Source organism: Phoxinus phoxinus (genome assembly GCF_949152265.1).
Source record: "Phoxinus phoxinus genome assembly, chromosome: 21".
In the NCBI taxonomy this organism is placed as follows: domain Eukaryota; kingdom Metazoa; phylum Chordata; class Actinopteri; order Cypriniformes; family Leuciscidae; genus Phoxinus; species Phoxinus phoxinus.
The window spans coordinates 31,591,226-31,606,225 of NC_136896.1; the positions used below are offsets into that span (position 1 = coordinate 31,591,226).

Sequence of the window (15,000 nt, forward strand, 5' to 3'; positions counted from 1 at the left end):
AGGACACACAGCTGTCATATCCAGATATTATGTAACATCACCAACAATATTGTAATAGTTTCCATAACCGCAGTTTGTAAGACCTTAGCGACCGTTGTCATGTCATCAGTGTAACTAACTTTACACACAACAGTTCTGCCATAAACACACAGAAGTGGCTTCACTGTATCACACACACACAAGACACACACACACACACTACCAATCAAATGAGACACACACAGTCAAACGAGACGCACACTACCAGTCAAACGAGACACACACACTACCAGTCGAACGAGACACACACACTACCAGTCAAACGAGACACACACACTACCAGTCGAACGAGACACACACACTACCAGTCGAACGAGACACACACACTACCAGTCGAACGAGACACACACACTACCAGTCGAACGAGACACACACACTACCAGTCAAACGAGACACACACACTACCAGTCAAACGAGACACACACACTACCAGTCGAACGAGACACACACACACAGTCAAACGAGATGCACACTACCAGTCAACACACACACACACTACCAGTCAACACACACACACACTACCAGTCAACACACACACACTACCAGTCAAACGAGACACACACACTACCAGTCAACACACACACACTACCAGTCAAACGAGACACACACACACATATTTAAAATAAATGCTGTTCTTTTGAACTTTCTATTCATCAAAAAATCCTGGAAAAAAACAGTTTTCAACACCGATAAAAATCATAACTGTGTCTTGAGCATCAGATCATCATATTATCCTGATTTCTGGAGGATCATGTGACACTGAAGACTGGAGTAATGATGATAAACTCAGCTTTGATCACAGGAATAAATAACATTTCAAAATATATTTAAATAGAAAACAGTTATTTTAAATTGTCATAATATTTAACAATATTGCAGCCTTAGTTAGCAGAAGAGACTTCTTTTAAAAACATTAAAATTCTTACTGATCCAAAACTTTTGAACGGCAGTGTCTAAACACTGAACAAAATTATAAACGCAACACTTTTGTTTTTCCCCCATTTTCATGAGCTGAACTCAAAGATCTAAGACTTTACTATGAACACAAAAGGTCTATTTCTCTCAAATATTGTTCTCAAATCTGTCTAAATGTGTGTTAGTGAGCACTTCTCCTCTGCCGAGGTAATCCTCCACCGCACAGGTGTGCAGATCAAGATGCGGATTACACAGCAGGATTATTGCACAGGTGTGCCTTAGGCTGTCCACAGTTAAAGGCCACTGTAAATTTACTGTATTGGGGGGATCCGAAAACCAGTCAGTATCTGGTGTGACCACTATTTGCCTCACGCAGAGCAACACATCTCCTCCGCACAGAGTTGATCATGTGTTGATCTTGGCCTGTGAACTGTGTCGGTCCACTGCTCTTCAATGCCTGTGAAGCTGCTGGATATCGGCAGGACCTGGAACTCGCTGTCGTATACGCCGATCCAGAGCTACCAAACATGCTTAATGGGTGACGTGTGCGGTGAGTATGCTGGCCATGCAAGAACTGGGATGTTTTCAGCTTCCAGGAATTGTGTACAGACCCTTGCAACATTGGCCGTGCATTATCATGAGCAACATGAGGTGACGGTTGTGGAGGAACGGCACAACAATGGGCCTCAGGATCTCGTCACGGTATCTGTCAAAGACACTAGAAAAAGCAGTATCCTCACAACTGTGTTCCTTTCTTGAAAGAAATGATATCTGCGAGGATTTTCAGTCCGGATTTAGACCGTACCATAGTACCGAGACAGCTCTCGTTAGAGTCACACATGATTTGCTCTTATCATCCGATCGTGGTTGTGTCTCTCTATTAGTGTTACTTGATCTTAGTGCTGCATTTGACACCATTGACCACAACATCCTTTTAAATAGACTCGAACATTATATTGGCATTAGTGGAATTGCACTAGCATGGTTTAAATCACACTTATCTGACCGTTATCAGTTTGTAGCAGTAAATGAAGAGATGTCTTATCAATCACAAGTTCAGTATGGCGTACCACAAGGCTCAGTACTAGGACCGCTGCTGTTCACTCTGTATATGCTACCATTAGGAGATATCATTAGGAAACATGGAATTAGCTTTCACTGTTATGCCGACGATACTCAGCTGTATATTTCTTCAAAACCTGACGAAACTTACCAATTCACAAAATTAACGGAATGCATAGCTGATATAAACAACTGGATGACTAGTAATTTCCTACTACTAAATTCAGAAAAAACAGAGATTCTAATTATTGGACAAAAAACTTCCACACATAATAACCTAGAATCTCTTTGGCCTAGCATTCACATAACACATTATAGACTTCTATAACTCAATGTTAGGCTGCATAGATTAGGTCAGCCGGAACTGGGAACACTTCCCTTAAATCCTGATGTACTCGTTACATCATAAGAAGAATGGCATCTACGCTAATATTAGTGTCTTTGTTTATCCCGAGGTTTTCCCGCAGCCTGCCGGATCCAGGCCGTATCCAGATCTGAGGAAGGACCTTCGCCTGGACCCGATGACACCGCAGCGCTGAAGTGCCAACTAGCCTCTCCCTATGGAGGATCCCTTTACCACTCTACAGATAAAGCGTTGGGGGCAAATTCGGTTCGCGTATCTTCCCCGAAGTGTTCTGGTGTGTCTGACACCATAATCCTGCTGTGTAATCAGCATCTTGATATGCACACCTGTGCGGTGGAGGATTACCTCGGCAAAGGAGAAGTGCTCACTGACACAGATTTTGACAGATTTGGGAACAATATCTGAGACAAATAGACCTTTTGTGTTCATAGAAAAAGTCTTAGATGTTTGAGGTGGGGGCAAAAACAAAAGTGTTGCGTTAATAATTTTGTTCAGTGTATAGACGAGGACAAGCATTTATTTTCCAAGATGAGTGAGTGTGAGATGGCGATCTGAAGTTTACCTCTCCCGCACAAACTCTGCCATCTCTTTCTGCATCTGCTTCCCCTTCAGCTGTTTCTGCAGCAGCACCTCGAAGCCCGAGACGCCGGCGCTGCCCTGCGCGTCCTTTCTGTCCGCCTGCATGCACACACACGCCAAACATGTCAAACACTCGCCTAACACACGCCAAACACACACTCCAAACATGTCAAACACTCGCCTAACACACGCCAAACACACACGCCAAACATGTCAAACACTCGCCTAACACACGCCAAACACACACGCCAAACACGTCAAACACTCGCCTAACACACGCCAAACACACACGCCAAACATGTCAAACACTCGCCTAACACACGCCAAACACACACGCCAAACATGTCAAACACTCGCCTAACACACGCCAAACACACACGTCAAACAAGTCAAACACTCGCCTAACACACGTCAAACACACACGCCAAACATGTCAAACACTCGCCTAACACACGCCAAACACACACGCCAAACACACACGTCAAACACGTCAAACAGTCACCTAACACACGCCAAACACACACGCCAAACATGTCAAACACTCGCCTAACACACGTCAAACACACACCAAACACACGTCAAACACACACCAAACACACGCCAAACACACACCACACACACGTCAAACACTCGCCTAACACACGCCAAACACACGTCAAACACGTCAAACACTCGCCTAACACTCGCCAAACACGTCAAACACTCGCCTAACACACTTCAAACACGTCAAACACACACCAAACACACATCAAACACACCAAACACACGCCAAACACACACCACACACACGTCAAACACACACCAAACAAACACACCAAACACGTCAAACACTCGCCTAACACACGTCAAACACGTCAAACACTCGCCTAACACACGTCAAACACGTCAAACACACACCAAACACACGTCAAACACACACCAAACACACGTCAAACACGTCAAACACACACCACACACACGTCAAACACACACCAAACAAACACACCAAACACGTCAAACACTCGCCTAACACACGTCAAACACTCGCCTAACACACGTCAAACACGTCAAACACACACCAAACACACGTCAAACACACACCAAACACACGTCAAACACACACCAAACAAACACACCAAACACGTCAAACACTCGCCTAACACACATCAAATACGTCAAACACACACCAAACATACGTCAAACACACACCAAACACACGTCAAACACACACCACACACGCCAAACACACACCAAACACACGTCAAACACACACCAAACACACGTCAAACACACACCAAACACACGCCAAACACACACCACACACACGTCAAACACACACCAAACAAACACACCAAACACGTCAAACACTCGCCTAACACACGTCAAACACGTCAAACACACACCAAACAAACACACCAAACACTCGCCTAACACACGTCAAACACACACCAAACATACGTCAAACACACACCAAAAACACGTCAGACACACACCAAACACACGTCAAACACACACCAAACAAACATAACAAACACACACCAAACACACGTCAAACACACCAAACACACGTCAAACAAATACATACACCAAACACACGTCAAACACACACCAAACACACGTCAAACACACACCAGACACACGTCAAACACACACCAGACAGACGTCAAACACACACCAAACACACGTCAAACACACACCAAACACACGTCAAACACACACCAAACACACGTCAAACACACAGCACACACACACCACACACACCACACACACCAGGACTGATGTGCACAGGAGCGTGAGGTGTCAGGTTTGTTGGGAACAAGGATTAGTTGGACGAGCTGAACAGATGTTTTGTGAAACTCATGCTGCTATACGGTATGAAAGTGTCATTTGCACTGTGAGTGTTTGTGTTTGTGAGGCTTTTTGAAACTATGCAAGCAAATCTTTGTGGTTTTCCAGAGACATTCTTACCCAGAAATAATCGCAGTAGCTCCACTCGTCTGGCTTGAGCAGCGGCTGTTCCGACATGTGCAGCGGAAGAGGGAACGTCACGCAGTTTATCTGCAGACCAGAGACACCATCAGACACACACACTGCAAACACACTCGACTTATCCAGAAGCTTCAGGAGAACATCCCACTCCGGTAACTGAACACCATTAGCCTGAGTCCAGTGTAATGAGCATCATTAACAGCTCATTTGGACAAATAAACAAGGGAACAGTCAGCAATCCCAACCCATAAACACAATCATGCATGCTCAGCGGGAAACTACACCACCATTAGTGCAGCCACAGGAATTTGATTATTCTGTTTGTGCATTTCAGACAGTCTGTGTATTAGATGTTACATTGTTACGCCCAGTAGGTGGCGACAAATTAGTGAGTCATTGAATCATTTATTCAACTAATTAGTTGAACAAAACTGATTCATTCGGAACGAAACAGGCGATTGACTTTGTGAATGAGTCATCTGGGTCCCTATCTTGCACCCAGTGCAATCGACTTTGTACAGCGACGCATGTGTCATTCCTGTTCTGCACCCGCGCACTCTTCCCTCCACAGACGCACGTCGGTAAATTAGGGAATGAACTTGCGCTCGGGGGGGGGCGGTTCAGTGTAAAGAGGAGTGTGTTCCGGCGTAAACGTTCCCTGGTGATATTCTGCAGTTCCAGAAAACAACTCCGCCGCTGACCAGGAGAAACCCAGTCTAAAGACAGCGGCGCCGCGCGTTAGTCATATGCTATTTTAAGAGCGCGGGCTTGGCTATTATGTAGCGTGTTAACAACACACACACTTTGATTCTCTCATCTACACAGACGCAGCAGTTTTCATTCATCATACATTATTACAAGGAAAAATATTAACAAACGAGGGAAATCATTGTTGTGTCCGTGAAAAATAAATCTAGATTACACATTTACCCAAATTATTATACGCCTGTTTAACCGAAGCTAATGTGTGTGTGTTTCTCCATCATCCCCAATGTCACTTCTCTGTGTTTTACGGCCCTGACGAGAGCATCGGTCTCCTCGGCTGTGAACCGCTCCTGGCGTGCGCCGGCAAACCCGCCGTTATAATAGCAATCCGCCGTTATAATAGCGATCCGCCGTTATAATAGCGATCCACCGTTATAATAGCAATCCGCCGTTATAATAGCGATCCTCCGTTATAATAGCAATCCGCCGTTATAATAGCAATCCGCCGTTATAATAGCGATCCGCCGTTATAATAGCAATCCGCCGTTATAATAGCAATCCACCGTTATAATAGCAATCCGCCGTTATAATAGCAATCCGCCGTTATAATAGCAATCCACCGTTATAATAGCAATCCGCCGTTATAATAGCAATCCGCCGTTATAATAGCAATCCGCCGTTATAATAGCGATCCTCCGTTATAATAGCAATCCGCCGTTATAATAGCGATCCGCCGTTATAATAGCAATCCGCCGTTATAATAGCGATCCGCCGTTATAATAGCAATCCGCCGTTATAATAGCAATCCGCCGTTATAATAGCGATCCGCCGTTATAATAGCAATCCGCCGTTATAATAGCGATCCGCCGTTATAATAGCGATCCGCCGTTATAATAGCAATCCGCCGTTATAATAGCAATCCGCCGTTATAATAGCGATCCGCCGTTATAATAGCGATCCGCCGTTATAATAGCGATCCGCCGTTATAATAGTGATCCGCCGTTATAATAGCGATCCGCCGTTATAATAGCGATCCGCCGTTATAATAGCAATCCGCCGTTATAATAGCAATCCGCCGTTATAATAGCAATCCGCCGTTATAATAGCGATCCGCCGTTATAATAGCGATCCGCCGTTATAATAGCAATCCGCCGTTATAATAGCGATCCGCCGTTATAATAGCGATCCGCCGTTATAATAGCAATCCGCCGTTATAATAGCAATCCGCCGTTATAATAGCAATCCGCCGTTATAATAGCGATCCGCCGTTATAATAGCGATCCGCCGTTATAATAGCGATCCACCGTTATAATAGCGATCCGCCGTTATAATAGCAATCCGCCGTTATAATAGCAATCCTCCGTTATAATAGCAATCCGCCGTTATAATAGCAATCCTCCGTTATAATAGCAATCCTCCGTTATAATAGCAATCCGCCGTTATAATAGCAATCCTCCGTTATAATAGCGATCCGCCGTTATAATAGCAATCCGCCGTTATAATAGCGATCCGCCGTTATAATAGCAATCCGCCGTTATAATAGCGATCCGCCGTTATAATAGCGATCCGCCGTTATAATAGCGATCCGCCGTTATAATAGTGATCCGCCGTTATAATAGCGATCCGCCGTTATAATAGCGATCCGCCGTTATAATAGCAATCCGCCGTTATAATAGCAATCCGCCGTTATAATAGCAATCCGCCGTGAAACAAGCGCGCCGGCTCTTAAAGGGAATGTGAGAGGACGCTCTGATTGGTTTATTTCACGTTACACCCAAGCGACTTCAGACCAACACATGTTAGATTTGCGTCGGGCGCAAGAGTCGTTTATCCCGCCGGTATAATAGCAACAGCGCCTGTGATCCGCCCACAGAGTTACTTGCGTTTCGTGTTTGATACTTGCGTTTCAGAGCGCTACAATAGGGCCCACAACATCATTCATTCATTCATTCAACAATTCATTCATCAACCCTGATTCATTCGGTAACGAGACATACGACTGACTTTGTGAGTGAGTCATTGAATCATTCATTCAACTGCTTCGTTCAGCAACACTGATTCGTTCAGGAAGGAGACACTGATCCGGTGTGCTGCTCGGAGACAGCCATGACTCTGCTGTGGATTCGTAATGAAAAGCACATGATAGTGCGAGTGAAATGTAAGTTACTCAATATTAACTTGATCATTGATCACACTCTATCACACTCTCAATCATGGACTTGGTTTTATCTCTTGTTGGTTGGAAGACGTTTTTCAGAAGTGGAAAAACTCATTTTTACAGGCATATTTTTGTCATGCCAGAATTAATTTAGCTAAAAGGGTAAAAGCTGGTCATGTGATGTCAACACGGTTGTAAATGCGCTAAAGCGGCTTTAGTTAAAGCTATTAATCTCATTCTTGACGCTTATGAAGGTTTAGACCAGTTTATTAATGTTTATTAATGTAATGTAATTTATTAATGTTTTTCTTCGATTGCTCTTTGAATGGCACATTCAGTGTTTGCTAAATGTGTTTGGACTCTAAAGCACACATAGGAATATAACTATCTGAGGGACAGTTTACCCAACACCCTTTTCAACAAGAAATGTAAAACTTTATATGCATTTTGGAGGTTCATTTACAATGAAAACACTATATTTTGAAAACGTTACCGCTATCGTCTCTGTGTAAATGTCAAAAACATGAATTTGAGAAAACGGTGATGTCGTGTGTGTCACGTGTTCAGTCTATACGTTCATAATGTTTCTTTACAAAGTGGCATCGCCACCTACTGGCCTGTCAGCAGAATACAGCGATTACAGTCGTTATAATGAATCGGTGTGAACGAGGAGAAACATTACAATTTTGAGTACATTATTGTCATGTAAATAAACTAAAGTTAACCATCCCCTATGATACACCCAATCCCTGCTCTTCTCTATCAGTGTTTACATCTGTGTTTTCCACATTATATCCATATTTCACGGATGCGAAGCGGTGTTCTCCGAGTCCGCCGCCGGCCGCTAGAGTTTCTCCTGCTGACGTGAGCACTGGTGAAGAAGGAACATTTCCCTTTGCTCACACACACACACACACACACACACACACACACACACACACACACACACACGTTGCCCAATGTTTTCACCCTGCTCAGCATTTACATCACGCTGAATGAGGAAGCGCACAGAACTCATATTGCAACCATTGTCTCACTTCTGGTTTATCAGATTTGTCAGGATTAGCACGAGTATGAGCCGGACTGGTTGCACAACGTCTCCAGTTCCTCAGGATCCTCACACTGATCCTCCTGAGAGAGAGAGAGTTGAAGGAGGAGAGCAAGGCTTCCGCGTGCGCTCTCATGAAGACACACAGGACTGAGTCACTGATGCATGATGGGAACTGCATGTCTCTGCTCTCGATGTCAGCAAACATCCAAGTTATGTGAAGGGAAGTCCTCTCGATGGCAGTGTGTGTGTTTAAATGAAGATCTCGGATTTCTGAGAAGCTGAAGACGACCCTGAGGCCGTACAGTCCTTCCTCTCTCAGCTCTCACTATCCGGACAGATATCAGGAGTGTGAACGGCACCGCCATCGTAATCTTCAGCAGTTCCTCTCAAAACACAGATATTCACATCCAAAATAAGAGTTTGTGTTTACAATATGTGTGTGTGTGTGTGTGTGTGTGTGTGTGTGTGTGTGTCTGGTATGCTGTAAATCTCCTCTTCATCTTGAGCCGGTGTGTGAGGATCTGGCGGTGGACACGGCTCACTTCTCCTCTTGTGTCTCAGGAGTGTGTGGAGGACGGAGAGGAAGAGTAGAAGGTGATGAAGATGATTTTGATGACAGTAAATCGCCTCAGAAATACAGTAGTGTGTGGAAATAATCACCTCAGCGTTCAGAAAATAAATATGATGATGTACGGCCGTTTGCGTTTCGTTAACTGTTCGAACTGTAAAGTTCCAATTAAAACTTTCAGAAATAAAAACGCTCCATGAAAGATGTTTTTGTGCAAATGTTTTGAGAACATTATTATAGAGCCGATAACTCAGAACATTGTGTTACCGTGAAGAACATCTTCATAACTGAGAACGCTCTGAGGATGTTCTGCTCTCTCGGGTTGTGCCGAACATGAAGTCGTTTCCGCAATCTGAGTTTCTACAGCATTAGATCACAGGATTGTTCAGTCTTACAGAAGCTGTTGAAAGTCCGGATAACTGTGTGTGTGTGTGTGTGTGTGTGTGTGTGTGTGTGTGTGTGTGTGTGTGTGTGTGTGTGTGTGTGTGTGTGTGTGTGTGTGTGTGTGTGTGTGTGTGTGTGTGTGTGTGTGTGTGTGTGTGTGTGTGTGTGTGTGTGTGTGTGTGTGTGTGGAGATAATGGCATCAGTGACTCACGTCTCAGAAGAACACGAGTCTGTCCAGATTCTGCAATAATAAATCTCTGTTTGTTCAAGAAACGGATTTCAACACATTTCTGACGGCATTGAATCTAATGGACAAACTGCTTGATTGAGGATGTTGATCACTAATAATAATGGCTTGCAGTGTAAGTCATTTCAGAATTATTCAAATCAAAAGATCAAAAGTTATGAACAGGGATATTAATAAAGCGTTCATCAGTTATCTGCTCTTTAATCATGTTCTCAAACCTCAGCACAAAAACATTTATATATTACGGCTCGTTCCTTTTAAATGTTCTCTGGACATTCTCATCAATCTCATAATGTCCGTCGAACGGAATGTTCCCTTAATCTGAAGAACAAGACGTTTTAAACTTCTGAAAACTGGACATTTTAAAGTTCGGAGAACATTCAGAAATAAAATGTTATAAGCTGAAGGAATAGTTCACTGTCATCATTTACTCTCTCCGAAGGCGTTTCAAACCCGTGTGGGTTTCTTGGTGTCCAGCAACTTCTTCAAGATATCCATAAACTCATACATGAGGACAGAACTCACATTCTGAAGTGAACTAATCCTTTAATGGGAACATTCTGGGGTTTTCCTTCGGTAAGAATAACGCAATGCATTTGTGAGGTTGGGTCAGCTCAGAAACACTCACTATGACATCATCAGTCTGCGTATGTTGCCATGGCAGCTGAGCATGTGTGTGTTGTGCACGATTACAACAGAAGCTTCTGTAATAACTGGAGCCGGACGCTGGAGAGCCTTCCTCTTCAGGATGATGTTTCAGTATCGATCTCTAATGTGTGTGTGTTTCTGTGCTCGTGTTGCACAATACACACTGTGATCATATCAGAATAAGTTCCTCTTGCAGCATCTCTTCTCTTCTCTGATGATGTGGGCGGGGCTTTAACCTGTCACTCACATGAGGTCAGCCAATAGCTAACCGCCGCCATCCAATCAACCCCCCACAGACACAATCAAGCCCCGCCCACATGTGTTCTTGTTCCTGAAGCGCTTCACTCGAGATACGACACAATAAAAAAAACATGAATCATGGCACCATGGCTGTTTAGTTGTCAGCTTAGTTGTGAACACACACACACACATCTGTCTCCCGCACGCTTGTTTTGTGTCGTACTCACGGTTACTGTGGATTCACACTCCTGCTTCCTGACGGGCGACGTCGAGCCGGGACTCTGAGAGGAGAGAGAAAACATGATGTGTGTGTCAGACGTGTGTGTGTGTGTGTTGTCACTGCAACATGTTTTCCCCAAACACACGACGCCAGACTATCATCACATGCACATTACAGCAGATTCTGTCCACTTAACCCGGACCAGAACCGCTTGTGGAGTCAACAACCTCAGCAATAACACACACACTGCACAGGTGGAGCTGGGGACGGAGGAGGGTCTCGTGTGTCAGATCACATTACAGTTTGGCAGATTGCTTTATAATCTCTCCAAGCAAACATGTGACCCTGGACCACAAAACCAGTCACATGGGTACATTTTTTAAAATTGAGATTAAAAATGTAAACATTGAGAAAATCTCCTTTAAAGTTGTGCATTTATGTTTAACGATTGTGCTGCATTCACTCACAAAAATACATGTTTTATATATTTACGGCAGGACATTTACTAAATATCTTCATGGAACATAATCTTTACTTAATATCCTTTTGGCATAATACGATAATTTTGACCCATACAATGTATAGTTGCTATAGCCACAGATATACCCGTGCGACTCCAGACTGGGGTTGTGCTCCAGGGTCACAGATAGTATTAATCATATGTTGAATCATCACTAAATCAATATGCATTTATTTTAATAGTTGTATCATGCCAACTCTTGTAAGATTTTTAGCATGGTAATGGATATGATAATGTATTCGGTCTTGGCGGAACAGATCTGGTGTGTTGCTGCTGTTTTACTGCATGTGATATAGACAGAGATTATTTGAGGCATTTCGATGTGTGTGTGTGTGTGTAGTCCAGAGGAATATGCTGGTGGATAAATACCTGTTGATCTGTGCTGGCCTTCCGCTGGCCGGCGTGTGTGTGTTCGGGCGGATGCAGCGGGCTGTCGTTCGCATGAAACCCGTTCACTGCGGGAAGAGAACGCGCGGGGAGTGTAATTCAGAGAGCCGCACACCAGGTCATTTCACACAGCAAAGACAAACACATCAGTTTCATCAAGTTACAAGAGTTTTTCAATTCAATACTGTTTGTTTCTCATAAATCAGCTTTCAGGCAAAGAATGATTCTCTCAAAAATGAACAAATATAAAGACGACATTGACGTCAAACCTGACACAGCATATTTAAAGAGAAAAAATGTGTGGGTAGCATATTATAATTTATTTATTTTTAATATTACTGACAAAAACACACAAGTTTCAATGTGTTTGAATCACTAAAAAGAGCCGACTCAATAGCATAACTCATTCAGGAATCAGAATACAAGTTTTGAATCAGTGAAGTTTTGAATCAGTGAAGTTTTGAATCAGTGAAGTCTTGAATCAGTGAACTTTTGAATCAGTGAACTTTTGAATCAGTGAAGTTTTGAATCAGTGAGGTTTTGAATCAGTGAGGTTTTGAATCAGTGAATTTTTGAATCAGTGAAGTTTTGAATCAGTGAAGTTTTGAATCAGTGAAGTTTTGAATCAGTGAAGTTTTGAATCAGTGAAGTTTTGAATCACTGAAGTTTTGAATCAATTAAGTTTTGAATCAGTGAAGTTTTGAATCAGTGAAGTTTTGAATCAGTGAAGTTTTGAATCAGTGAAGTTTTGAATCAGTGAAGTTTTGAATCAGTGAAGTTTTGAATCACTGAAGTTTTGAATCACTGAAGTTTTGAATCACTGAAGTTTTGAATCACTGAAGTTTTGAATCAGTGAAGTTTTGAATCAGTGAAGTTTTGAATCACTGAAGTTTTGAATCACTGAAGTTTTGAATCAGTGAAGTTTTGAATCAGTGAAGTTTTGAATCAGTGAAGTTTTGAATCACTAAAGTTTTGAATCACTGAAGTTTTGAATCACTGAAGTTTTGAATCACTGAAGTTTTGAATCACTGAAGTTTTGAATCTCTAGAAAGAATCACCTCACAGAGTCGTCAGGATTCAGGCTCACTGTTTGTGTATTGTTGATGAATCACTAAGATCATGTTTTGTGAGGCTCATGTAAGGGAGTGTAGGATCTCTCTGAGGGATGGAGCTTGTAATGAGACGAGCTGTATGCCGAGATCAACATGACTACCGTTTCCTTCCTCGATCGTTGTGCAATGACACTCATTCCTCTTGAGCCGGGTCATAATTTCATTTGCTTTATGGCGTGCCGTCCACAAGCTGGACACTATTATCCTGTCCATCTGTCATCGAGATGTGCTGGTGGACATTGTCAAATGCTGATAGCCGCTGCAAATCAAATCAAGAGTCGTAAAGCCAGACTCTCGGGACCGAGGTTCTCCATTAGGTGATCAGCACATGGGTCGGGGGGGGGGGGATCTCTAATGGGGTCCAAAACTCAGAGACCGCATTAACAGCACTGCAAAAACTGAAATCTAAGAAAGTATCTTATTTTTAGAAAATATGTCTTGTTTATTTGCCATAAAAGATAAAAAGTCTTATAAAATACATTGCTATAAATCTTTATTTAAGAAAATTGGTGGTCTTCAGTCTTGGCAAGTGAATTTTAGCTCATTTTGAGGTAAAATATTATTTTTCACTAAACTCTTATAAAATGTCAAATTTATAATTTAAACTCTAAATTCTTATAAAATGTAAAAACTGCACAGTTTTGAGCTTTTTTTGTCTAGTAAGATCAAATAGCATTTATTAATGACTAGATATTTATGCTAATTTCAAGAATTTTGTCAAGTCAGTTTTGCTTACCCCATTAGCAGGTGTTTTGCTTGCTTTTAGTCTTAGACTTTACCAAGATTTAAGTGCATCTTGCTTCTTTCAAGAAGGGCATTTGTTTGCAGTGTGGGACTAACTTAAACCTGGAAATACTAAAAGTTTTAAGGTGAAAAAGCTGGAATGAAACCGTCCTGAGATGTTTGCACAGTTGGGTTAGATTAGTTTGATTGGCTGGTGATGACGAGGAGAGCCTTCTCAGTGTGTGTGTGATACCTGCAGGTGTGGAGTGTGTGTGATACCTGCAGGTGTGGAGTGTGTGTGATACCTGCAGGTTGTGGAGTGTGTGTGATACCTGCAGGTGTGGAGTGTGTGTGATACCTGCAGGTGTGGAGTGTGTGTGATACCTGCAGGTGTGGAGTGTGTGTGATACCTGCAGGTGTGGAGTGTGTGTGATACCTGCAGGTGTGGAGTGTGTGTGATACCTGCAGGTGTGGAGTGTGTGTGATACCTGCAGGTGTGGAGTGTGTGTGATACCTGCAGGGAGAGAGGTCTTGTGTCTGACCGGTGTTCTCGGGGTTCCAGGTGTGCTGGACGGCCTCTCCCACGTCGTCTCTGAAAAACAAGAGCCAATCAAACCCCTTATTTCTTGTTTAGTCCATCATGTGCTTCTTCTGTGGGGCAGGTATTGCTCAAAGAGTGTAACAGTGCTGATAACTTAAGACACAATGCTCTATCGGACACGGTTCAATCCCAACGGGTCTCAGCGATGATCCACACAGATCAACACTAAACGTCTGTTTCGAGTATAAATCATGTCTTTCTTGTGTCTTCTTTGGTTTTAGGGCATTATTTTATTTGCACTGAATCAAATCTAACATATACTGTAGTCGTTACTGTAAATAAATCATATATTATTTGTATTACCCAGAACCCCTTAGCAACACCTTAGCAACCACCCAGAACACCCTAGTAAATGCATAACAAAACTCTTGCAATCACCCAGAATAACCTAGCAACCATTCAGAATACCCAACCGCATAGCAACACCCTAGCAACCACCCAGAATACCCAACCGCATAGCAACACCCTAGCAACCACCCACAATACCCAACCGCATGGCAACATCCTA

At 43.0% G+C, this 15,000-nt stretch overlaps 2 protein-coding genes across 3 annotated transcripts in view; one reads left to right on the forward strand and one right to left on the reverse strand.

Annotated features, from left to right (window-relative positions):
- map2k4b (mitogen-activated protein kinase kinase 4b) overlaps positions 1-15,000 on the forward strand; it is a 93,846-nt gene that overhangs the window by 36,288 nt on the left and 42,558 nt on the right. The window lies entirely within an intron of this gene.
- gas7b (growth arrest-specific 7b) overlaps positions 1-15,000 on the reverse strand; it is a 55,898-nt gene that overhangs the window by 24,591 nt on the left and 16,307 nt on the right. Inside the window, exons 3-7 of one of the 2 annotated variants that reach the window (XM_079594910.1) lie at positions 14,406-14,483; positions 12,039-12,124; positions 11,157-11,210; positions 4,907-4,996; positions 2,943-3,058 (exon numbers count right to left, since the gene is read on the reverse strand). In XM_079594910.1, coding sequence (XP_079451036.1) covers positions 2,943-3,058; positions 4,907-4,996; positions 11,157-11,210; positions 12,039-12,124; positions 14,406-14,483 — 424 coding nt within the window. The remainder of the gene's footprint in view (positions 1-2,942; positions 3,059-4,906; positions 4,997-11,156; positions 11,211-12,038; positions 12,125-14,405; positions 14,484-15,000) is intronic. The other variant, XM_079594911.1, reaches the window with a different exon arrangement.